The 24,419-nt window shown below is 51.0% G+C and overlaps 8 protein-coding genes across 8 annotated transcripts; 5 read left to right on the top strand and 3 right to left on the bottom strand.

The window, feature by feature from the left end:
• Positions 1 to 165: 165 nt before the first annotated feature.
• Positions 166 to 1,574, bottom strand: COCVIDRAFT_85634 (hypothetical protein; the record flags this gene model as incomplete). Its single annotated transcript, XM_014706510.1, has 5 exons — positions 166 to 741; positions 796 to 866; positions 920 to 1,084; positions 1,141 to 1,226; positions 1,285 to 1,574. The coding sequence occupies 5 exons, from the start codon at positions 1,572 to 1,574 to the stop codon at positions 166 to 168; spliced, it is 1,188 nt and encodes a 395-aa protein (XP_014561996.1).
• A 777-nt stretch (positions 1,575 to 2,351) lies between these two features.
• On the top strand, positions 2,352 to 3,371 carry COCVIDRAFT_22231 (hypothetical protein; the record flags this gene model as incomplete). The annotated part of the gene is made up of 1 exon (XM_014706391.1): positions 2,352 to 3,371. The coding sequence occupies one exon, from the start codon at positions 2,352 to 2,354 to the stop codon at positions 3,369 to 3,371; it is 1,020 nt and encodes a 339-aa protein (XP_014561877.1).
• A 1,558-nt stretch (positions 3,372 to 4,929) lies between these two features.
• COCVIDRAFT_33263 (hypothetical protein) lies at positions 4,930 to 5,455 on the bottom strand (the record flags this gene model as incomplete). Its single annotated transcript, XM_014706509.1, has 2 exons — positions 4,930 to 4,940; positions 5,167 to 5,455. 2 exons carry the CDS (start codon positions 5,453 to 5,455, stop codon positions 4,930 to 4,932), a joined length of 300 nt encoding a protein of 99 aa, XP_014561995.1.
• Positions 5,456 to 6,747: 1,292 nt separating this feature from the next.
• On the top strand, positions 6,748 to 7,383 carry COCVIDRAFT_11670 (hypothetical protein; the record flags this gene model as incomplete). Its single annotated transcript, XM_014706364.1, has 1 exon — positions 6,748 to 7,383. The coding sequence occupies one exon, from the start codon at positions 6,748 to 6,750 to the stop codon at positions 7,381 to 7,383; it is 636 nt and encodes a 211-aa protein (XP_014561850.1).
• A 668-nt stretch (positions 7,384 to 8,051) lies between these two features.
• COCVIDRAFT_85256 (glycoside hydrolase family 63 protein) lies at positions 8,052 to 10,666 on the top strand (the record flags this gene model as incomplete). The annotated part of the gene is made up of 3 exons (XM_014706508.1): positions 8,052 to 8,286; positions 8,390 to 10,344; positions 10,418 to 10,666. The coding sequence occupies 3 exons, from the start codon at positions 8,052 to 8,054 to the stop codon at positions 10,664 to 10,666; spliced, it is 2,439 nt and encodes an 812-aa protein (XP_014561994.1).
• Positions 10,667 to 12,906: 2,240 nt separating this feature from the next.
• On the bottom strand, positions 12,907 to 13,341 carry COCVIDRAFT_85512 (hypothetical protein; the record flags this gene model as incomplete). The annotated part of the gene is made up of 1 exon (XM_014706507.1): positions 12,907 to 13,341. One exon carries the CDS (start codon positions 13,339 to 13,341, stop codon positions 12,907 to 12,909), a length of 435 nt encoding a protein of 144 aa, XP_014561993.1.
• An 814-nt stretch (positions 13,342 to 14,155) lies between these two features.
• On the top strand, positions 14,156 to 14,683 carry COCVIDRAFT_11668 (hypothetical protein; the record flags this gene model as incomplete). Its single annotated transcript, XM_014706363.1, has 2 exons — positions 14,156 to 14,288; positions 14,367 to 14,683. The coding sequence occupies 2 exons, from the start codon at positions 14,156 to 14,158 to the stop codon at positions 14,681 to 14,683; spliced, it is 450 nt and encodes a 149-aa protein (XP_014561849.1).
• A 1,631-nt stretch (positions 14,684 to 16,314) lies between these two features.
• COCVIDRAFT_11667 (hypothetical protein) lies at positions 16,315 to 19,774 on the top strand (the record flags this gene model as incomplete). The annotated part of the gene is made up of 3 exons (XM_014706362.1): positions 16,315 to 16,570; positions 16,960 to 17,103; positions 17,166 to 19,774. The coding sequence occupies 3 exons, from the start codon at positions 16,315 to 16,317 to the stop codon at positions 19,772 to 19,774; spliced, it is 3,009 nt and encodes a 1,002-aa protein (XP_014561848.1).
• Between the last annotated feature and the right edge of the window lie 4,645 nt (positions 19,775 to 24,419).

The raw sequence follows: 24,419 nt of genomic DNA, 5'->3' as shown, positions 1-24,419 counted from the left end.
ACAACAGGATTGAATATGCTACCGTACAAAGTATGTAGTTTAATACAGAGTGATACAACAAACCCAAAGCGACGCGCAGATGTGCTACAGCGAAATACCGGCGGTGTTTGTCACAAACGTGAATCGCCCAATACCGTCTAACCAACAATCAGTAACGCCAACCATTCATAACATGCCTTGGTCCATAGACATTCCAGTCCCCTCATGGTCTCGATGCCCAATATCCACCGCGCCACTAACTTGAACAAAGTCTTCCAACTCTTCACTTGTGGTCTTGAGCTTCTCCTTGACAGCTGTAACTCCCTCGATGCCTACTATATGGCGCGCAGGAGGGTTGTCATGACCCCCGATCGCAGTCAGTGCGTGCACTGTTTCTGCGATCAAACTGCTTTTCACTGCTGCGGGCAATGGCGCGTACAAGCTCGTCACTGTATTGGAATTGAGTAAATCGCCCATTGTCGGTTCTGCATCCTGTCCAGCCTCGGACATGTTGCTGTCTTCGCCAGGAGATTTCGTCTCGTCAAAGTTGTGAGGGGGGTGAGCAGAAGGGTTCTCGATGCGTTCTAGCTTGTCTAGGAGACCCGAGAAGATTTCCCGAGCCAAAGGCGCAGGGTTTTCGCCTTGAAGGTACTCCGGCATAGGAGGGACGGATGTGATGCGGTTTGTGAGCACGTTTACCTCCATATTTGCTTGAACTAATGACATCTTGACATTGAAGGGGGCGATTTCGTAGGCGAGACTCTATAGGGAAAATTTCAGTAGATTTAACGGCGCTATTCATTATAAAATACTCACATCACAGTAGCCTTCGATAGCCCATTGGGAAGAGCAGTACATTCCCAGGCCTGGCGTGCCCAGATGACCGGCTGTTAATAGTCAGAATACGCGCAAGCCGATAAGAGCCGTAAAGAGAACCTACTGATGCCAGTTATCACAATGAGATGACCGTTCTTCCGTTCTCGCATGATGGGAAGCACGGCTTTGATGATATTAACATTCGCGAAAAAGTTGATCTCGAAGATTTCGTCAACTAGACTTATTGTTCGAATGCTCTGGGCTAGCTCCTCAACCGTCCCTATGACAGCTACCCTCAAGATCGGTGATCAGCCCAAGTTTTCCTTTGACGCAAAGAGGGCTTACCTTCGCTCGCGGCGCATAGTAGAACGTCAATCCGCCCAAATGCTTCCACAGCCTCGGCAACCGCTGCCTGGCATTGACCAACGACCCTTTATACGCGATGCAATCAGCGCAATAACAGTCTTGACGCGATTTTCGAATACATACCTACTGTCCAATGCCACAACCCTCAGATGCTCACGCCATCTGTTTGTTTGTTTCACATCTTGCAAGAACGTCCGAAAATCGTCTACTTGTCCCTCTCTTTTCTCAAACTCAACAGGCATCACGCCGGCCACGACATAGTCACCATGCTCGAGTACTTGTCTCGCTAATGCGATAGCTATTGGCGATACTCCTCTCGTGATGAACCATACGCGTGGAGCGTTGTGTGGAGGAAAGTGTGGTGACTTGGGCCGTGGAGGCTTTGACGATGAGGATGGCGCGTTGCTTGTCATATCGGGATCACCACTGAGGAACACTTCATGTCGCTAGTCGGCTGCAATGTCCATTTGTACCCCGGACGTCTGAGCAATACGTTTCGCGTGGGAAAGTGGGGACGGCATTGCAAGTGCCTAACTCCATAAAAGGCCGGTGCTAGTTTCAAAAGGCACTAGCGCGCACGAAAATGACTTGGACTATTCACTGCACAACCCCACTATTGCGACCGTTTGTCATGATTCTACAATGCTGCTTCAGAAATCAACAAACCATCCAGCGAATTTCAACAGTTGCGATTCAACGTCCCTCAGTTGTATAGAGCCTGACTTTACTAATCGGCCTTGGCAAACTTAAATTGCTAAATTGATTCCGCACATCCGGCTGCCTTCCCCATTCACTGCAGGTACGCTTTTTTTTCTTGAGTCTCCCTGGGCTTCCTATCATCCCACAGTACTCGGCATTTCCCCGAAAGTCTGTACGGCCCCGATACACCCCCCAGCCCCTTGCCATTTCACGTGGCATTAAATTGTTTTTTGTCGGGTCAAATTATCAATTCACACACTACAAGAATGCTTCGAGTCAATGGATTCCATCTTTCCAGCTGACATTGATCAGACTACAGTTATCCAGAGGGATACAGGTTGTTCTGACAGCTGTCTGACAAAAATAGTACAGCGTCCAGCTAGTTCCCTGACCACCCTGGCAAACTTGCCAGCAACACAAATTTTGTATAGGGCTTCATCCAGTCTGCCGAAGAAATCCCAAACTTTGTGTCAGGTGCTCCAAACTCCAAAATGAGTCGATCTGCATCTCTCGCGCAATACCAGCGCCACTCAGTCCACCTCATGTCTAGGGTTCTCAATGTCCGCGCCAATACCTCACCCTTTACACTCGTCCTCGATGACCTCAACCAGCGGGCACATCCTTTTCTAACCGAGATGATGCGACGCGCACTATCTCGGAATGTCAATGTTGTTGTCGTTGCTTTTGAATCATCACATTTCATGTCAGCTATCCGCACCGTCCCCGGGTTTGGCGCCACCGGAGAGGAGATCATGCATGGACTGCGCAAGGCCCTGAGTGGTACAAAAGAGAGCCTCGTCATCATCGACTCACTATATGATGCGCTCAATGGTAAAGGCATCGATATGGGCAGGCTCTTCCATATGGTCGCTGGAGAGTTCGCGTCCACCCTTGTCGGCGTCTATCATCAAGATATGCTACCTGGCCATAACGTGCGACCGGAGACCCCGTATGCCCCCCAGGCACTCGATCTGGTCACATATATGGCGACTTCCGTCATTACCTGCAAATCTCTAGCTCACTGTCTCGCTGCAAAGGCAGCTAGAGAGCGCAGTCTGCCTGAGCCTACCCACGGTCTGCTTCAGGAAGCCGAAGGCATCGTCCAATGTCTCGACGCCAACGATCGCCGTGGCATCGTCCTTGAGGCCGAATTTCGACGCAAATCTGGCCGTTCTGAGGGCGAGACTTATTTTCTCCGACCTGGCCGTCGCTCGGATTATCAAGCTCCCGTTGGTGGTTCGCCTTTCGGTACAATCAAGCAAGAATTCGTCATTCTACTCGATCAGCTTCCTGCATACGCGAGCCAGGACACGAAAGCGTTTGCAAATACCGCTGACAATGAGATGGAATCGACGTTCAACCTCGGCCTTACCGACAAGCAGAAGCAGGCGCGCGAAGGCATCGTCCTTCCTTACTTTGATGCTCAAAAGGGTGAGGGTGGTGAGGGCGGCCGTATTCTATACGACATGGGCTCTGAGGATGACTTTGATGAGGAAGAGGATGAAATTTGAGCAACTTGGTCTTGAACTATTTTGAGTGCCCCGGGTCATGCGTTTCACGAGAGCATCTTAGATACCCTGCATGGTATGGCGTTATGGAATAGAATGGTGATACCACCTGGCTATAGACAATCATTTGTTCATCGAAGATGGGATTTTGTACACGAAAAGTGCAAAATATTACTATCTGCTGATATGTTTCTGCTTTTTAGTAGTAACCGCTTGTTTGAATTTGATACGCAGTAGCTCTCTACACCTCCTCCTTGATTCATTGACTCCCTTCCTGGTTTTGAGGTGTTGATCTCTTCTCTTCTTACTGAATTTGAACATTGCTTTCTACGACAACCATCGTTACTGATCAGGCTGAGCCTGTAGCCCTTTTCCGCATTAGTGGTCCTACTGTTGTGCTCTGCATAAAGTATACCTGCTGCTCACAATCATCCACCTCTTCTTCACACCACGATCCACGAATATCTGCATTCGTTCGGTGCATTTAACCTTTCTTTTCAGCTCATAAGCCATGGTATTTTTCTTCTTGGTCACCTTGATCTCTTCGCTACCCCCCTTCTATCTAATACTGCCACCATACCGCCGGACACTCGGTAGCATCGACGTACATCACTGTTGTTCGCTGTCTCTCTATATCAGCATGCACGCCAATCCCATCTCTTCCATGCCTCCCTCTTTGATGCTCATACCACCGTCTGGCTAGGCGTTCGATTACACTAACAGAGTGCTCTTTCGTGACAGCATACCTTCTGGGCTTGAGCAGGTGAGACCAGTCCTACCGCCTAGCGCGTGTATCTTGAACCAAAGGGGAGCAGCCGGGCCAGCGATTTGGGAAGGTGCCACTTCGCGGAGGTTCGACTCCTCAGCAACTAAAGGGGGCCGGAGTTGGACTAATCAGGGTTCTTGGCTCAGCCTTCCTCTTCCCGCACTCACCAGGAATTTGCTGACGAAAGGAAACTTTCGCGCGTCTCACGGATCTTTTCAGCTTCCACACCGCGCGTCTGCACCGGCAGTTGCTCGCCATTGCCCGATCCGAACGATTATTCTACCGACAGGCCCTCGTCCTATTCTCCTTATTTCGTTCTATCTCTCGCTCGGTCCGTATTCTCTTTTTGTCTTACAATCGCTACGTGGGCATCTTTGTGCATTCTGCATGGTCTCTACGCCTTGTACAAGGTCCGAATCTGTCCTTATTGGATGCACGAGTATACATGACGAGGTTTGGAGGTTTTGGAGGTCTAGAGATCGGGCTGCCTAGTTCTGTTCGCTTCGTATCAGTTACTTTGCAGCTGGAGCTATGAAATTAGGAGTGTTTATTCGAGCTCAGTGCAATTCAGGCTCACTTATCTCGTCCCTCACAAATACACCTGAAGATTCTCTTGCTATTATATGTTCCGAATATGAGCTGTTGTCTATCCTTTCTTCCCATCGTCGACTCCATCCCCTTCCCTGTCGCTTCCTCCATCTTCTTCCTCATCATCCGCCATGTCGGCATTTTTTGACATGATTCGTCGTTCGTGACGACAGCGACGAAGCGGCCTCTTCTTCCTGTGGCTGGCTATCATCTTTGCTCTCGTTGCTTTCCCAATGTTGCCTTCTGCCCCATTTTCTACGATTGAGACTTGAACATCGTATCTCGACAGCCGCCTTACACTCGCCAGGACTCTTCTGATCATCGAGCGGTCCTCCTTACTGACCACTGATTCGAGACTCTTAGGACCGTGAGCTTGGTGATGTTTAATCAGTTCAACCACCGCTAGCAAACTGCAGAGCACCATGATACTCTGCACCTTGATGCGTGTGGCAGTGCATTTTCGCCTGATTGTACTGCACGCTAGCCCTATGGCAAGTATAAGTGCGAACATATGAGCTCTTTCGGGCGTTGTGAGGTTCTTAGCTCTGGCCTGGCCACGCTCGATACCATGTGCTTGCTCCTCCGTTGGTAGAGTCAAGGGCAGGCCCACACCTGGTGCCGTGCTTTGAATGATACCAATACCGACGCCTGAATTGAGGCCGAAGTCGACCGCTGTGTGCAGGAGCAGGGAAATTTGATGTGCAGCTGGTGGGGTGTCGCTGAATTCGGGCATGTTGGGAAATGGATGATATACGAAAAGCCTAAGGCGGTTTTGCAGAGTAGCCTTGTGGGTGGGTTGCAAAGATGCCCATGAAGATGAGGCTGGAGGGGCAATGTGGATGATGTGTGATTGGCTTTTTCGATGATTAGGGAACGGGGAAGGCACGAAGCAGAGGGCTATGGGTCACGCGATCTCAGTCTCGCTTGCAGTCCATGGTTAATGTGTAGTCGCCTAGGAGCATTAACACTGAGTAGACTATCATGGCTTGGGCAGGGTTATTGGAAAGCTGTTTCGTCGACTATTCGAGGTGGATACTATTGCTACAAATCAAAACATGGTTGTATGAGAGTGTACCAACAAACACCTCACACCCCGCAGCACGCTCCATGGGGCAGCTGTGGTAGAACTAGGCAACTACTTTTGTAACAGGCATAAAAATCAGGATTGGTGTACCATATTATCGAGCAGATAAAAATATTGGGGACATGGGCTAGATCTGGTTGTTCGAGGGTGCTCACTGAATGCCATCTGTACACCATTTCGTACGCCGTGTAGAGGGGGTAGTATATTAAAAAGCTAGAGAATGTGTGAGTAACATGGATAAGTTTGTTGGCGCGTAGTACTATGTATGTAAAGGGGCAGGTGCAGAGTCTTTGTTTCGCAACTATATTGAAGAGAGATATCACTAAGTGTTTACTCTCTGTGTGCGGCGTGCGAAAGGGGGTAGAGAGATCAAGTCCTGTTCGTGCAGCATTGCCAAGCTAAGTTAAGGATATCGATAGCATCACGTGAGCACCCTCGAACAACCAGATCTAGCCCATGTCCCCAATATTTTTATCTGCTCGATAATATGGTACACCAATCCTGATTTTTATGGTACATACGACCATAGGATTTCTCGGCAGCACGGAAACCCGTTCGATCTTCCCTAGTTAAACAGAATACCGGCGGATTAGTAGTCAGGTGGGTGACCACTGGCGAATCCCCGCTGTCGTATGTTTTTGAAGATTCTTTTTTTTGCTCAGTGAATATGTCACGTGATCACGGGTTAGCGCTATGGTATTGCTTTCCAACTATCTTGGGTTACGAGTCTCTTAACATATATTCCATAGTTGTAATAAGATTGTTTTTTTAATATTTCGACTTCTATTTCCAAAAACTACAATAGTGTACTATGACATGTATCGCCCAACTTGGTAGGGCTGAATGGCGATGGTCTTGGCAACCGAACCCAGCCAACGGTTTGATCTGCTCTTCGCGACAGTCGCTTCCCAACCTCACGCACAGCTCCCTACAACATAGCAATGTCAGATAACGAGCGATCGCGCGACCGCTTCCGCGAGCGAGACAGCCGTCGCGAACCACGTGAAGGCCGTGAGCGAGGCGGCACACCCACAGAACGGCGCAACCGCTCGCGCAGTCCTAGAGACCGCGGCAGCCGACGCGACACCCGATATCGTTCACGATCGCCATACCGGAAAGATGAGCGCGATGGAGCTGGGAGGGGTGGTGACCGAGCCAGGCCTGGAGCTGGTCATGATCGCGGACGAGGGCGCGACGACAGGAGGGGAGGAGGCAGGGACGACCGCCCCAGCTTCCGCGACCGCTCACCACCGAAAGGACCTCGCGGTAGTGCTCGCGGTCCATTTGGCGGCTCTGCAAAGCCTCCAACTGGTCCTCGCTCCTCGACCGACATCGTCAAGGAAGAGACACCAGATGTCGAGATGAAGGATGAGAGGCAGAAACCAGAAGACATGGACGACGACGAATGGGAAATGCTAAAGGTCATGGGCTTTGGCGGATTCAAGAGCACTAAGAACACCAAAGTGCCAGGGAATGACAAGAACTATGGGGTCAGAAAGGACAAGCAGCTCCAGGCCAGACAGTACATGAACCGCCAGGGTGGATTCAACAGGCCGCTGTCGCCGAGCAGGTCATAATGAGATGGGTGAAGATGTGCTGCAAGGTCTCACATCAATTGCTAGGATCACGACAATACTTTTGAAGACTTGAGCTTGAAGCATGCAGTCGTAGTCGTCTTTTGGGGTTACTCGGCGCAAGGCAAAAGCATGCTCATGGGGGATATGGCCATGAAATGCCACGACAAGCCGTTGGATTGCATGCATTTGGGGAAGGACCAGCTCACGGTATGACGCCTTGATATTTTATCATATTTGGTTCTCTTTGAGTCTGACCGGAACAGAAGGAACACGTGTCAACACAAAACTTGTTACTGTAAGCAGGTTGGCAAAGTGTAATTGCATTCGTCTTTTCAGGCAAATGCTGCTCTTAGAATGCTAAATCAACTACTCTTACCGATGACTAGATGAATCGCTCTGCTTACTCCGTGAAGCGTGCCAGGAGATAGGATACAGGGCTGAAACAGGCGCGAATGTTAGACAGGATTTGTTCGGCTGAAATTTGTGCTTAGTTTACAATTGCGTCGTCAAGTCTGGGGAAGTGCATATGCTTCGCACAATATGTGGAGAGGGAGCACTTGCAGCCATCCAATCAGGAGCGATTGCGGCCGCGGCCGTGGCTGTCTGAGCGAGATGTGTCCCAAACCCCGCAAGCTTCAAGGTCCGGAGCTCCAGCTTCACACATCACAATGACGCGCGACAGCAGACATGGCACCCTCTGGAAGGGGCTGACATGTCTTTTTGCACTCCAATTGCCCCTTGTGGGCGCACAGCTGGCAGAGGTAGAGAAGGCTACAAACGCCAGCTTGCTCTGGGGACCTTATCGTCCAAACTTGTACTTTGGCGTCAGGCCACGCATTCCTAAGAGCTTAATGGGCGGGTTAATGTGGACCCGAGTGGAGGACTATCAAAGTGTGCAGAATAGTAAGTACCACTGGTAATTGTCTGAATGGATGCGAGCAAGACGGGAAGCATCTAGTCACCTTCACATGGTTAGCACCAACAAGACCAATTGCTGATTCGATAGATTTCCGGCACACCTGCGAGCAGCACGAGCTCGATGGCTACGGCTGGGACGAGTATGATGTGCGTAGCGGCGGCCGACAAACAATCCACGATCCTGCGAACAAAATCGACATCACCACCGAGTTTATCAAGTTCCCAGGTGGAGAACACGGCGGCAGCTGGGGCGCGAGAGTCAAGGGAACACCCCGAGAAGACGCCAGCCCGAATCTTCGTACGACGGTCATCTGGTACAACACGCTCGAAGGTCTGGGTAGCCTGGAAGTCGCAGATGCTGACACGGAAGAGCCGGGTGTCAAAGGGGATGTTATCTTGAAAGGGCAGACGACTGAGCTTGGTGACTTTGAAGTCAGGGTCACGGAAGGCAAAGGCGAGCACCCCATCACTGGTCATCCGAGCTGGGACGATAAGCCTTTGGACAGAACACTGGTTCATAGCGGACAAATACCTGATGAGGCACTATGGCAGGTCAAGGCCATTTTGTTCGCACACATGAAGGGTCAGATCGACGTCTTGATCCCAAAGTACGACGAGCAAAATCCCCCACCACCTGCCCAGGTTTACACCATCCAGCATTTGCCTGGCCAAGGAAACATGCACATTGTTCAAAAGGTCTTTGAGGGGCCATTCGAGTTTGATGTCATCTTCTCATCGGGGTCTGCTCCTGAAAAGGTTACCTCGCAAGACATTACCCAGCAGATTGACTCGGTCACTTCAAGCTTCTCATCTCGCTTCACTAAAATCTTCGAACCACAAGCTCCTTTCCTCAAAGAGCGTTACGAGGAGTTTTCAAAGTCGCTATTCTCGAACCTGATCGGCGGTATCGGCTACTTCTTTGGAGACTCTCGTGTCGACCGCTCCTACGACCCTGCTTACGAAGAGGACAGTGAAGGGTTTTGGGAGGAGGCTGCCGAGGCGCGAAGCAGGAACGTGGCTCAGCTCGAGGGGCCTTCGGAGCTGTTCACTGCAATTCCATCTCGGCCATTCTTTCCACGTGGCTTCCTTTGGGATGAAGGTTTCCATCTGTTGCCTGTCATTGACTGGGATGCTGACCTCACCCTTGACATTATCAAAAGTTGGTTCAAGCTCATGGATGACGATGGCTGGATCGCCCGTGAGCAGATTCTCGGTCCGGAAGCCCGCAGCAAGGTGCCTGAAGAGTTCCAGGTTCAGTATCCTCACTACGCGAACCCCCCGACGCTGTTCATGGTCATCACTTCTTTCCTCGATCAGCTCGATGCGATAAAGACGGACACTAGTAGCGAAAAGCTTCGTCAAGAAAAGTCTTACTCGATGCAATTGTCAAACCGCGAGGCAGCACTCGAATACCTCCGCACTCTCTATCCACTGCTGAAGCGCAACTACTTCTGGTACCGCAAGACGCAGGCCGGTGATATCAAGAGTTATGAACGTCAAGCCTTCTCTTCGAAAGAGGGCTACCGCTGGCGTGGACGTACCCCCACGCACATCCTTACCTCTGGCCTTGACGACTACCCCCGCGTTCAGCCACCACACCCTGGCGAGCTACATGTCGACCTCATCAGTTGGATGGGTATGATGACCCGTGCCATCAAGCGCATCGCAATCTACCTTAACGAAGAAGATGACGCAGCAGAGTTTGCTCGCTACGACGAAGCCATTACCCGAAACATTGACGACCTGCACTGGTCCGAAAAAGACCAAACATACTGCGACGCCACCATTGATGACTATGAAGAGAACGCCCTGGTTTGCCACAAGGGGTACATTTCCCTATTTCCTTTTATAACGGGCTTGATAGACAAGGACAGCAAGAAGCTCGGTGCAATCCTCGACCTGATTGAGGACGAGGAAGAGCTCTGGAGTCCATATGGCATCCGTAGTTTGAGCAAGAGCGACGAGTTCTACCACACCGCAGAAGATTACTGGAGAGGACCAGTTTGGATGCCAATCAACTACCTAGCTGTGACCCAACTTCTTGTAAGTCTTCCTGTCAAAGGAAATCTCCCATCTTGTTCCCTTTTTTTACTAACCTGATTTTTCTTCTCAACAGAAACTCGCACAATCTCCCGGACCCTACCGTGCGCGCGCCACGAAGATTTACACGGAGCTCCGCAAGAACCTGGTCAAGACGGTGTATGAGAGTTGGAAGGAGACGGGATTCGCGTGGGAGCAGTACAATCCTGAGACTGGTAAGGGGCAGCGGACGCAGCACTTTACGGGGTGGACGAGCTTGGTGGTGAAGATTATGGCGATGCCGGATTTGAGTGGGGAGGAGGCGAGGGAGAAGGATGAGTTGTAGATGGGTGATGGAAGTGGGGTGGGATAAATGGTATGTGGGTATGATATGGAGTGCTAAATGAGACGTGAGATGGAAATGTAGATGAGATCGAAGAGTAGTGGAATAAACGGTACCTGTACCGTCATACTATCTCATCGGCTTGAGAAACAGTTTGAATACTGGAGATGTGATCATTAACAGTCCCGTTCTAAGTGAACCATGTTTTCCTTTTGTTTATTTTTCTACTGCCATGTCAACTGGGGGCGAAGATTCGAGAGGTTATTTTTTTTTATTATATATTAAATAAAAACGGGTCAGGTATGTTGCGGGAGAATAGACCGAAACCATGGCAGAGTGTCGATTTTTTTGTCGAACAGGGATAAAGATGTAAAAGTTTATGTTTTTATATTCGATTGCTGTTTTATATTTAAATCATCACTCGACATTTCTATTGTGTATGAATTCATTGTCCCATCTAACAACCTTTGCTGCATCTCCACTAATATCCATGTCTACAATTCTCTATTGAAATACTTTTCAAGCATAACTGGTACATCTACTTCTCTATTTTATTTTATTTTCATCTAGGTAGATTAACGGGGAAGTCGAGAGGGGTTTTTTTTCTTATAAGAGTATAGATGTATGTGGCAATTTTTTTGGGTTCTTCTCCTCTTCTCTTCATTCTAGATATTTCAGATAATCTGAGGATGATTGCGGTGCAAAAGTATCAACATCGCCCCAGACTTATGCTTGTGAGAGTGTGAAATGTAAAAAAATATGAGGAGAAGATGGATAGTAGTATGGAGAGTTGATTATGAAAAAAAAAACAGGAGAGGGTATGGAATATTCATAAGTATTCGTTGATATTTGATTACTTGTGAAACCGGTACTAAGAAATTTCTTTTCGTTGTGCTATATGGCACCTCTCATGATGGCAGATTTTTTGGTTTCCATTTCCTTGACCGCAGATGCATTGGTTTAGTGAGAAATTGGGTAGGATAGATGTGCACGTGGTGTTTTATTAGGTACTAAATGCAAATCGTTGTTTTAATCAGGAGTGATGCAGGCCTATCGGCAGAGGGAAACAACAGTGAGAGCAGCCGTACGGTGAATTAATGGTCACTTCACATCCTAAACGTGTATCATAAATGCTATGATGTGGGTATCTAGATAATGTATAGGGAAATAGTTTAGTGAAGTGAAGTTTGTTATTTTTCAATTTTTATTTATAATAGGAGTACGTATTTTTTTCTTTGCCGCATAATAGGTAAAATAATTTTGTCACTCGTAAAATCCACATTACTTTTCAAACATTGTTACATGATAGAATATGCAATTCCTGAAAGGGTATTTTATTATTCTTGAGATGTCAAATTGTAATGTTGATACATGCCATCAAGCATATAACGAATGTCACCCATATTCTCAACTCTCTTCACCCACCACAACAACCTTCATCTACACAATATTATGCTCCAATTCCAATCATGTACAAAGACGGCTCACGAAAATCCCAAACGAAAATCCAAGTCATGGTACGTGGGGCTTTCGGAGATGATACAGAAGGTGTAAACCTACCATACGAGATATGGTCCTAGAGCGTTACACTAAAATTACGTCAACCTTGTTGTCTGCACGGGAGAACCCTATCACGCGTAGAAACCCCTTTTTTCCCTTTACTGGTTTTACTCGCCAGCGAGAATGCAAAACAAACAAAAAAAGGGGATCACCGAACAGAGTTGAGAATGAAATTACGATGAGCAATGTGCTAGCCGAAGAAACACAGCTTACTATGCGCCACACACGGGACTTGGAGCGAGAGAAAAAAAACCAATAAAGCCAAGAGAGGCCAGTTTTGTTTATACGAAGATAAAAGGAGAATTAAAAGGAGTGCAAAAGTAATGGCAAATGATATCTTTTCATGTTGAACACTAGGCCAAGTGTTGCAAAAAGAAAACAACTACGAGCCAAGAGGTTGCACAGACGAGTGTAATGGGAGACTGTGGTGGCACACGGTTGCTCCGCCCAGGCGCCTGTCCGCACAGAGCCATACTTGGCAGCGGAGGGACGACGATTGAGTGGTGACCGTGTACGCGGAGAAGGGTGCACGTGTGTCTCTCCAGATTCCTTGGCTAAAAAGTTTTTTTCCCTTGTTACTTTCAGTGTCCGGATGCAATGCCGAGGACTATCTAATCGGTAAAAGCATGGAGAAATGGAAGAATGCCGTCGGAAGCGGGGTCGAGATGCAAGTGGTTGCGTGATTAGATTGCATGGTCAAAAGGCGGACGGATATATGGCAAAAAGGCAGTCATCATGGCAAGATCGGATGTACATGTGGGGGTCGATGACAGGTCAAAATCTGGGGAGTTGAGGGTTCGGATGAACCCGCGATGGTTGCCAAGAACAATATGGTGCAACCTCTGAAAATGCCGCACTAAAGTGTCAGCGGCTTGGACAAGCTGGGCACACTTTGGACAGAGTAGGAATGTATTTGACGATAGTAACGGATGATGGTAAGCCGGACGCGGAGCATAGTGCCCGGGCGGAGATGCGACGAGCACAGCGGACGGTGTTGTTGGATTGTGCGGAGAATGGGAGAGCCAGCGCCAAGGGCGATCTACCAGATCCGGCACTGATACAAACAATTGATCTGCTGCTTGGCAGGTATCAGAGCAGTCACTTACAGGTGCGACCATGATAGATGATTTGAGTGGCTATACGTTGACGGGACAGGAGCAATGTGGTTGAGGACATGTCGCACTATGGTTATGCAAAGTTTTCTACCACACCCAGGTGGTGATAGCAGGGTTTCCTGGTATGTATGACTACGCGTGAGTAATTGCACATGCTCCTCACAGATCAAGTTGGAATTGATTGGTGGGGGCCTTGGTATACATATGTTCAACGTAGGTGGACAGTGTTGAATTTGTCATTGAACATGACAAGAGTGCATTTGGTTGAGTAGACGTCCGGTGTATGCAATCGCGACCAGGCCGCAAAAAGACACGAGTGAGGCGGGTTGGTGGAGCCCACCGTCCCTGCATGCGTCGGATGCAAGGGTTCGCGTGCCGTGAGCAGTTGGCGCGGCAGACATGGTTTGGAAAAAAAAAGCCATTGTTTAGTTGGGAGCAGGGACAGAGTTCGGAGGCTGGGAACGAAACAATGGCAGCCGCACATGAGCCTCAGGTAGATCAGCTGTGAAGGTCGGGAGTGCCTCACCGGAAGCGTGTCACGAGGCTGGAGAGCTAACTAAGATGGAGAGTGGTGAAAGTTTCCCGAACATGTGTCGGTGTTTGAAACGCGGCGTACAACAATTGGCTTGGCGTGTGGGTGCCGCAACGCCCATGCTGCAGGTACGAAGGCATCGCGAAAAGACGTTGACGGTGGTGATCAGCGCAAGCGATGGGGCCGTCTGTCTCAGGACGAAGCACAGAGGGTCGTGGCCGTTATAGCACATGGATGGTGACAGATGGGCAAAGGACAATACTCGAGAAACCTTGTAGCAATAGCATGTACAAACAATACAATAGACGAGATAGCACACGGCGTAAGGGTGCGTGCAACGAGCGCGGACCGACACCGGTGGGTGGGGCGCGCGGTGGGAGCGATTCAGAGAGCCAGTCGAGGGCGAGGGTTGGCGTCGGTAAAAACGATGAGTGATGGGATGGCAGGCGGAGGATGGTATGCAGTACGTGTTCGCACTCGTACACATGTGGGTTAGAGCGATTATTCCCGCACGGCGGTGAGGCTCGCTCGCGTGCCGGCGAAGCATCGGCAGTGAGGGTGGCAGTAGCAGGAGGAAGGCGTGTCACGTGCGTGGCAGTAGCCGTGGCCGTGGCGGCTGCCGTGTTGGGAAGGCCATCCACGGTCTGGATGGAAACCGGGGCAGACTCGCAGGCTCCCCAGGCCGTCGCAGGCATTAGGATTGGCATTGGCACGACACAACGAGAACGGCCAGGCCAGGCTCTTTTTTGCAGCCAAGGCCCTGTGCGACGGAACCGTGTTTCAATTTCTCCACGGCACACGCTGGGCGTGTAGTGGAGCGAGCGAGCAAGTAAGTGCGGTTGGTGGTATTAGTCGTCTGGCCATGATAACACAACTGCTAACGGTCACGACCGGGGGTGGTCAGGGTTGGCCGGGCGACGGCGTGACAGTAGGTGTGATTCGGCCGACATGGCTGGCCGTCTCAGCAGCGGTAGGGCTCGTTGAGACAGGGCCGATGCCCGAAGCAGGCCGTGGGGCGTGCTGGATCATGGAGAGGGAGGGGGGAAGTCGGATATTGAGGCTCCATGGTGCTTGGTGGTGCGTGGGGCTGGAAGGCCGCTAGAAGAAAATTGTGAATGCAGCCAAAAGTCGCGCAGGCGTGGGGAGGGCTCGGGGGACCACAGCCAAGGGCCAAAGAAAAAATGCCTCGCAGGATTGAGCGGAGTCGAGGGGCGAGCCAAGGCGACAAGCATTGTTTACAGAGCGAGACGAAGCTTGGTGCTCGCTGCGAGTGCCAGTCAGTGGCGGCGAGTCGACGAGGTGGTGCTGTGGTGCTACTCGATGCTGGCCGGGCGTGGGTTGCAGTTGGCCAAACGTCATGGGGGCGCATCCCTGCCGCGCCTGCACGCTTGTCGCGGAATGTCGCGCTATCTCCAGCTTAATCTCAGCAGCCGGCGACGGAGACGCGTTGGAGGAAACGAGACGAGCGATGCCGGGTTAGGGAGCAGCAGACGATACACGGGCAGGCAATAGTAGCAGGGCAATTGGGGGTGGCTGGGCGGATGGTTTTGGGCAGAGTAGTTAGTGGCTTGTAGCAAGTATTGGTGGTGGAGGTGGAGGGTGGAGGGGAGTAGTGGCAGCAGGAGCAGGAGAGCAAGAGGGCAGGAGCGATAGTGGTAGTAGCAAGCAGTTCTTAGCAGCAAGTAGCAACACCGTCAAGGTGCTTTGCCAATTGCTTCCTTCCTTTCCTTCTCCCGGGGCGGAACAGACCGGCCGTCCGTGGCAAAAGATTAAAGAAGGAAAAAAAAAGTCACACACAAATGATGCAGTCATGCTGAAGGGAGTGGGATGATTGCAGCAGTAGTAATGGTAATCTGCCTTGTCTCTCACTCACTCACTCATGCCGATTCCTTCACCATCACTCACCTGCCCTGCACCCACTCGCAGCAGCCGCCGCCCGCCCGCCCATGACGACGAGGCAAAAGCAGTCGGATAATCGCTTGTCAGCAGCGCGCGACGGCCACCCGCCCTCGGCCGGTCACTGCTGCACCGCCAAAACGGCCAATCTCTGCTGTTTGCGGCGCGCCGATGATGTAGCGTGCGGTGCACGGACCCGGGGTGCTGCAAAAATGCCCCCGGGCTGGTCGGGTCGAGCTATTCCCCAACCATGGCTAGTTTTATGACAATCATAAATCCCTCATAGCGGCCAAAGGTCGGTCCTTGCTGAGTTTTTCCCTGGTTGATACGTGGGTGAGCTTCTCGCACGCTACTTAACCAGAGCCGCGCCCGCCCTCTGAACACTTCTTCACAGAGAAGGCCCTGCTTGCGGTTCCCCTTTGCCCAGCACTTTCGACCTGACCTCAACCTCATCCAAGTCAAGTCGCCCGGAAAGCCTTCTCTGTGCCCAGAGTTACCGGATATAATAATACATACGAGCAACACCCAATCCCTAATTCGACTCCGACATGGCGCCCAACGACGATGTTGAGCGCCCGCGGGCCAGCTCTGGCGCTGAGCGCCAGAAGTCCATCGTCTCCATGACCGAATTCGATGGCATGGACGAATACACAGCGCTCCAGAAGTACATCCTCTTCTACCGTGACGCAAAGGTCAACCCCCACGCCACGCCCACCGTCAAGGTCAAGAAGTGGTGGCAGTTCTGGAAGTCCGGTGCTACCACCGCTGCCCCCGTCGCCGACGCTGGCGCTGTTCCTGATGATTGTAAGTCTTCCTTCCATCGCTCTGCTATCCATTCCCTTCCCTCCCCTCTACTTCCCCACGCCCGCCTCGCGACCGCAATCGCGCATCCTCCACACACCTACAAGCGCGCACACACCACTCGCCTGCCACCTGCCTATTACGACTACTTGGCAATACCCATTCGCCTTTTGCTGTCGTTGAGCAGCAGAGGCCGCAATGTGGTCGCTGGCGTTGCGTCATGGTCCAAGCTCAAGCTCGAGCTTCCTGCCCTGCTAGCTCAGCCCGTGGCGGCAAAGCGCAGTGGAGAATCCATGCACGCCGACTCCACCAAACTATCCGCTACTGTCCTCCCCAGCCGCGCCCTGCAAAACATGCGCAAAAAAGACATTCTTGCTAACATTGCCTCGCAGTCCTCAACACTGAGCTTCGCACTGGTCTGTCCTCGCACGAGGTCGAGGAGCGCCGCAAGCGCTATGGCTTCAACGAAATCACCAGCGAGAAGACCAACCTTCTCAAGCAGTTCATTGGTTACTTCACCGGTCCTATTCTCTACGGTAAGCACCCGCCCCATCCTTGCGCAAACTTTGTTTTAGCGCAACTGCTAACGCCTAGCCAGTCATGGAGCTCGCTGCTCTTCTCGCCGCTGGTCTTCAGGACTGGATTGATTTCGGTGTCATTTGCGGTATCCTGTTGCTCAACGCCATTGTCGGTTGGTACCAGGAGAAGCAGGCTGCCGATGTCGTCGCATCGCTCAAGGGTGACATTGCCATGAAGGCCACTGTCGTTCGTGACAACCAGCAACAAACCATCCTCGCCCGTGAACTCGTCCCCGGTGACATCGTTGTCGTTGAGGAGGGTCAGACCGTCCCTGGTGATGCCCGTCTTATCTGCAGCTACGACCACCCTGAAGACTTCGAATTGTACATGAAGCTCAAGGCTGAAGACAAGTTCCACGACGCTGACCCCGAAGACGAGAAGGACGATGATGTCGACGAGGAGAAGTTCGACGAGGAGAACCCCATCACCCAGGGCCACCCTCTCGTTGCCTGCGATCAATCGTCCATCACCGGAGAGTCTCTCGCTGTCGACAAGTACATGGGAGAGGTTGCCTACTACACCACTGGTTGCAAGCGCGGCAAGGCCTACGGTATCGTCATCACCACTGCTAAGCACTCTTTCGTCGGTCGCACCGCTACCCTCGTTCAGGGCGCTCAGGACCAGGGTCACTTCAAGGCTATCATGAACTCCATCGGAACGGCGCTTCTCGTCCTCGTCATGTTCTTCATCCTGCTCGCCTGGATTGGTGGTTTCTTCCGTCACATTCCTATTGCCACTGCCCGCGAGGGAACCGACAAGTCCGTCACTCTCCTCCACTACGCCCTCATCATGTTCATCGTTGGTGTCCCCGTCGGTCTTCCCGTCGTCACCACCACCACTCTCGCTGTCGGTGCTGCCTACCTTGCTGAGCAGAAGGCTATCGTTCAGAAGCTCACTGCCATCGAGTCGCTTGCTGGTGTCGATGTTCTCTGCTCTGACAAGACCGGTACTCTCACTGCTAACCAGCTTTCGCTCCGTGAGCCCTACGTCGCTGAGGGCCAGGATGTCAACTGGATGATGGCCGTCGCTGCTCTTGCCTCTTCCCACAACCTCAAGTCTCTCGACCCCATTGACAAGGTCACCATTCTTACCATCCGCCGCTACCCCAAGGCTCGTGAGATCCTCAACATGGGATGGCGCACCGAGAAGTTCACTCCCTTCGACCCCGTCTCCAAGCGTATCACTGCCGTCTGCCACATGGGTGGTGACAAGTACGTCTGCGCCAAGGGTGCCCCCAAGGCCATTGTCAACCTCGCCAACTGCGATGAGATCACCGCTACCCTCTACAAGGAGAAGGCCGCCGAGTTCGCTCGCCGTGGTTTCCGCTCTCTCGGTGTCGCTTACCAGAAGAACGACGGTGACTGGATCCTTCTCGGTCTCATGTCCATGTTCGACCCCCCTCGTGAGGATACCGCCCAGACCATCGTTGAGGCTCAGCAGCTCGGTGTTCCCGTCAAGATGTTGACTGGTGACGCTATTGCCATTGCCAAGGAGACCTGCAAGATGCTTGCTCTTGGTACCAAGGTTTACAACTCTTCCAAGCTCATCAACGGCGGTCTTACTGGTACCACCCAGCACGACCTTGTCGAGCGTGCCGATGGTTTCGCTGAGGTTTTCCCCGAGCACAAGTACCAGGTCGTCGAAATGCTCCAGCAGCGTGGTCACTTGACTGCCATGACTGGTGACGGTGTCAACGATGCTCCTTCCCTTAAGAAGTCTGACTGTGGTATCGCCGTCGAGGGTTCCACCGAAGCTGCTCAGGCTGCCGCCGATATCGTCTTCCTTGCCCCTGGTCTGTCCACCATTGTTCTTGCCATCAAGACTGCACGCCAGATTTTCCAGCGTATGAAGGCCTACATTCAGTACCGTATTGCTCTCTGTCTCCACTTGGAAGTCTACCTTGTCACCTCCATGATCATCCTCAACGAGACTATCCGCGCTGAACTCATTGTCTTCCTTGCTCTCTTCGCTGATTTGGCTACTGTCGCCGTCGCTTACGACAACGCCCACTCTGAGCAACGCCCCGTCGAGTGGCAGCTGCCCAAGATCTGGTTCATCTCCGTCATCCTCGGTCTCCTCCTTGCTCTCGCCACCTGGATCGTCCGTGGTACCCTCTTCATCCCCAGCGGAGGTATCATCCAGAACTTTGGTGCTATCCAGCCCATTCTGTTCCTCGAGGTTGCCCTTACTGAGAACTGGCTTATCTTCGTCACTCGTGGCGGCAAGACTTTCCCCTCGTTCCAGCTGGTTGTTGCCATCTTGGGTGTCGATGCTCTCGCTACCATCTTCACTCTCTTCGGCTGGATGTCCGGTGCTCCTTACCAGACCAACCCCCCTACTATCAACTCCCGCTTCCGTGATGACGGATGGGTCGACATCGTCACCGTTGTCGTCATCTGGGCTTACTCTATTGGTGTTACGATTATCATCGCCATTGTCTACTACATGCTTAACCGCATTGAGTGGCTCGACACTCTCGGCCGCAAGGACCGTAGCCGCAAGAACCCTGCCATTGAGAACATGATTGCTGCTCTCAGCAAGCTGTCTCTTGAGCACGGAACTGACAAGCACGGAACTACCCGTTATGTCCTTGCTCCCCGCGCTGTTGAGGAGGAGGATGACGACTAGATATGAGTCGATGTGTATTTGGATATTTGCTAGGGTCCGATGAGCCCGCCTTCATGGAAAGGTTAATTTCTCATCACTGTACTTGCTAGTCTTCTCACGTATACCAAGAAGCATAATTTCATTGTCTGAACTTAATACCCTAACCGTCCCATTGTGCTGTGCCATTTGTGATGTGTTTGCCTTGAATATTTCCTGTCCAAAATAATCCAATGCCTCTTGTCAATTATCCCTAATCTTTCCATAGTACTATTCTTTCGTATGCAATCTAGGTGAGAAACGTCCCTTTGAGCCTAGATTTGCCAAATGACCCTAGTTTCGCATAGAGCATATCAGGGTCGTCAAACTTTTCACTTGGTACTTGGCATTTCGGCAGGATTCCCGGATGAGTTACCCTGAAGCAGTACCAAAGTCCAGCCCGTAGAGCAGACTACAGTTGGCACCAAGAAATGCAAAGACATGCACAAATGGCCACGCGCGGAACATACGACTCAATGACATATCGATGCAACACATACGACATACGGGTAGGGTGTAGGTTTTCGTATTCGCAACGCGGGGTATTCAACAAGCTTGCTGCAAGCCACGGCTACGGAGTTGACCAATTGTGTGCGCGCGCAAACCCGGCTTGTGCATGGTCTGGAGTTGAACAGCAGCTTACCCGCGCCTGTCACCATGATCAAAGATTGATGACAGCGGCTTAGCGAATGATGTCGTGCAGCTATCAACGCAGCGTACTGCGTCCCGATTGCCTCACTTCCTCGGCGCTGCACCCTAGGGGGCGCTTACTAGTAATGACGCTGTCAGTACACCTAGAACCACGACAATAAAGCCATGTCTCGTGTTCTCGCCCGTATCGTCTCTGCCGACGATAACCACCTCTCATCTCCTTGAGTCGTTTACCATGCCTATTCAGTATGCGCCACATCTCAACAACATGCTATAGCAGTAGCAATAATAAAGCAAGCTCAAGTTGTAAGATTAGAAGAAAAAAAAAGGAGAAAGCATGTCTTCTGCACCCTGTTCGGGCAATCTACTAACCAACACTATTCCCGACGATACCCACTTTCCCAACCCATATTTTTCCTTTCCCCACCCGGCTTTCCAATAGCGCGCCAAGTCACTTTCCGTTAGACCAGATAACAAACAATCTCAACCCACGCAAATTGGCTTTCAAGGGAAGGGGGGGGACCCATCATCTCGATTCCCCGATTCCATGTACCGTGGCGCCAAAACCAGGGTTATACTTGAATTCGTGTTTTTTTTTTTCAATGGGTCCCTCTTCCTCCATCCCCATCGCCCCATTTTGCCCCTAATATGTAACATGGGAAGCCTTATTAATCAAATTTGTCCCGCGACAAACCAAACCAGGGCTCTCTTTCTGCTTCCGCGAGCCTCGGGTCGGGGGTGTGTTGTTGAAACGAATAAGAGAGGAGATATAGGTAATAGCTAGGTACCGTATCTCGCGCACCCGGGCGCGCATCGGACATATGGGTCCTGCCGCGACACCGAACAAGTGTTTGGTAAAAGGGAAAGTGAGCATTGCTGCTCAAGAAAATACCTCGCCAACCCTCCTCCATCTTACTACTGTAGTCGGCGCATTTGCGCGCAAACCTCCCGAGATAAAACGGTCGGGGAAAATTTTGGGGGAAGAAACAAAGTTTAGCACTACTACTATGGAATTCCAAGTCTGCATATGTATGCTAGTGACGAGAGACGACGACGACTATCTTCAGCAATCGCGAGCAACAACAACAACAACGAAAAAGAGCCAAGGGATGTTTGGGTACTACCCCCCCCCCGATCTTGACTCTTTTCGCTTGGCCGATGCCTGCATCAACATCGAACAGAGCGCCAAAAAAAAAACACGGGGCTGAAAGCCGAGTTTGGGCAAAGTAATATCGGCAACGGATGGGGGAATGGGGAGATGGGGGCGTCGGCGGCGGCGCGCGCGCGCGCATATGCGCATATGGATGGTTTACCTGTCCTGGCCATGTCCAATCCACTTTTTTTTCTCCAAGTAGGTCACGTGTCCCCTTCTTGACAAAGCGAAATTATATCGGTGTGAACAAAAAAAAACATCAGTGCACCACCGCTCTTTCAGTCGCGTGTCTTTGTTGTTGTTGTTATTGTTATTGTTTGTTCATGTGTTTTGATGTTTATCTAACTATTACATACCCTTTTTTTCTCCATTCCCATTATCATCTACCGCAACGCAACGCACGTACGCGCGTGTATGTTACTATAGTACATGGGGTCCATGCAGGGCTTTTTTAATCAGGGTGTGGAAAATTGGTAAGTATTGATCAAAGCGCTATACGTAAAGGAAAATGGTATGTTATCAATGATACTACTGACTACTGTTTTTTTCCCTTTTGGAATGAGAGGGAAGGGGGGGCGTATGCAGCGCGTCTTTTTTTCTTCCCCGGGGAAAGGAAAAATGGGGAATGGGAGCGATGAGGCGGACGGGGGGGATGGGACATGCAGTACGGATGTGGGTTGCAGGTGGGTGGCTAACGAGCTATGCATGCGATGCGCGATGCGCGTTGTGATTTTTCCCTCTTGTTCTTCCTTGCACAACTTGAATGACCAGGGTTTGGGATGGATTTGGGGGGGGGAGGGGATGTGGGTTTGTGGTACCACATATCACGAGGGTTTACGCGATACGATGCATTCTCTGGCATGACGTTGGATCGGCTAATAAGCCGCTCTCTCTCTTTTGGCAGTCGTGCCTTTTGCCCTTTTGCATCCTAACCCGCCTGCGTTTCGGCCCTCCTTCGTTCAAACTCAATCCCACACCCACCCACCCAGTCAGTCAACCATTCCAGCCAACCAACCATCCCAGCCCATGTCGTGAATTAGCCCCGCCCGCCCACCCGCCCGCTCGCCTGGCCTGCCAGCCCCAACCACCCCCATCCCATTCCCCAACCACCACATGTCCTAGGGGGCCTGCAGATCGACGCGCGGAGTTGATAGTCCGAGTCGCAAGTCTGTTTGATTAAGCCGCAGAACTTGATGTCATTACACCGATACATGCTTCTATCGGCAATGGTGCAACCTCATTGCAAACCAAAAAAAAACAAAACAAAACAAAATAAGATCGTCTATCAGGCTAAGAGATGGAAATAGATAGGCGGTCTGTTAAACAATCCGTGCCTCGCTCGTGTTTCGGCTTTTTGGCGCGGATTCTCCGCAAGCAAGTCAAAAAGACGTCATAGGCCTCCCGCCGCTGGTGGTAGGTTCCGCAATATGGATAACGTGTTCACAGTTTTTTTTTGGCGGGAGCGGCTGAAAAAGCAAGTGCAAGGCCAAAGGCCAAAGGGAAGGCGAGAAAAACTCGCCGAAACGGGCCGTTAAGAGTGTCGGGGTTTGCCCTTGTTGACGTCGGTGGTGGTAGGTTTTGCCAAGATCTGCAACCGTTTTGTGACAGCTGGTCTGCCAACCAACGTGTCTGGTCTCTAGTTGACAGCCGCGGTTGTTTTCGTAGCACTGTAACGCAAACGCTTTCATAGTACTGTCGGTAACGGGCATCCGAGTTATCCTGAGGCAAATTCAAGTCTCTTCTGATGCGTTGGTCGCTCCAGATGCAACGTTATTACGTCGTCGGTTGTTAATTCTCCGCGTCCGTAGTCTGGGACAGGGTTCCTTTGCTTCTTTTTGTCAACCGCCCTGCCACGTAAACCTTTTGTCTTGCAACGATTACGTTTGCAGGCAGGGAACGCTGTGGCATGAAAAGCAAGAGTTTTACGTCTACTCGTAGGTCACATGGAACTGTAGTCTTGCTTGGCAAAGGAAGGTGAAACTGATCTTGCTGTCAAACCGCGTAATCTGAGCCATGGAACAAGGCTGGTAGTATACACACTAGCTTTGTGCCAATCAGGTACTGTACCAGGGCCAAGCCGTTGTGGTGGCGAAACAGTAGTGTATTCGTCTCTGTACGTTGGTATCATAGTTACCAAGGTTTGATGGATGGTAGAAGTTTTAGAGTTGAAAAAAAAAACAAATACCAAGTATGCAAGGGCATGGCTGAAGGAGGTGCAGACGTTACAAGAGATGCCAAGATAAAATGGTCAGCAACATCGGCTTAGCATTGGGTATTGGTAGCCAATCAAAGAATTAATAGATGAATGCATGTGTCCCAGTATTTGTGATAACATGATTGGTGTAATCTGGCTCAACATCAAGTGTAGTAATGTCTTTGTGGGAGAGCCCTGTATCCCATTGAAGAACCAATTGGCGTATCAATGTTGAGTAACGAGTGTAACGAATACATAGTGCACATGATGCCAGAACAGCGGTACATGGCCTATGGATCCACCAGCCCATTCAAGCTTGCCTCGAATGATCAACAGCGAGACGAACACACGCCTGCATCATCATCAATCTCGGTATCGAGAACTTCTTCATTTCCATCGAGCACAAGTCGAATAGTCAGTCATATCGAAGGAACAAACATGCCATGTCGTCAGCGGATGAAATACCACATACGTCCAAGGCACAAATAATCCACCACGGTTCGTCACGCAGTAAGCATAAACCCGCCCATTCCTCCACAAGGCTGAACAACCCTGGACATAATAATACACCAATTATGCAGGGCCCACCAACCACAAAAGCCATATGCGGATCATCAGGTACATCGACCATC

Source organism: Bipolaris victoriae (assembly GCF_000527765.1).
Source record: "Bipolaris victoriae FI3 unplaced genomic scaffold scaffold_3, whole genome shotgun sequence".
Lineage (NCBI taxonomy): Eukaryota > Fungi > Ascomycota > Dothideomycetes > Pleosporales > Pleosporaceae > Bipolaris > Bipolaris victoriae.
Note: the sequence above shows the minus strand (reverse complement) of the source record. Positions and strands in the feature narration are given on the sequence as shown.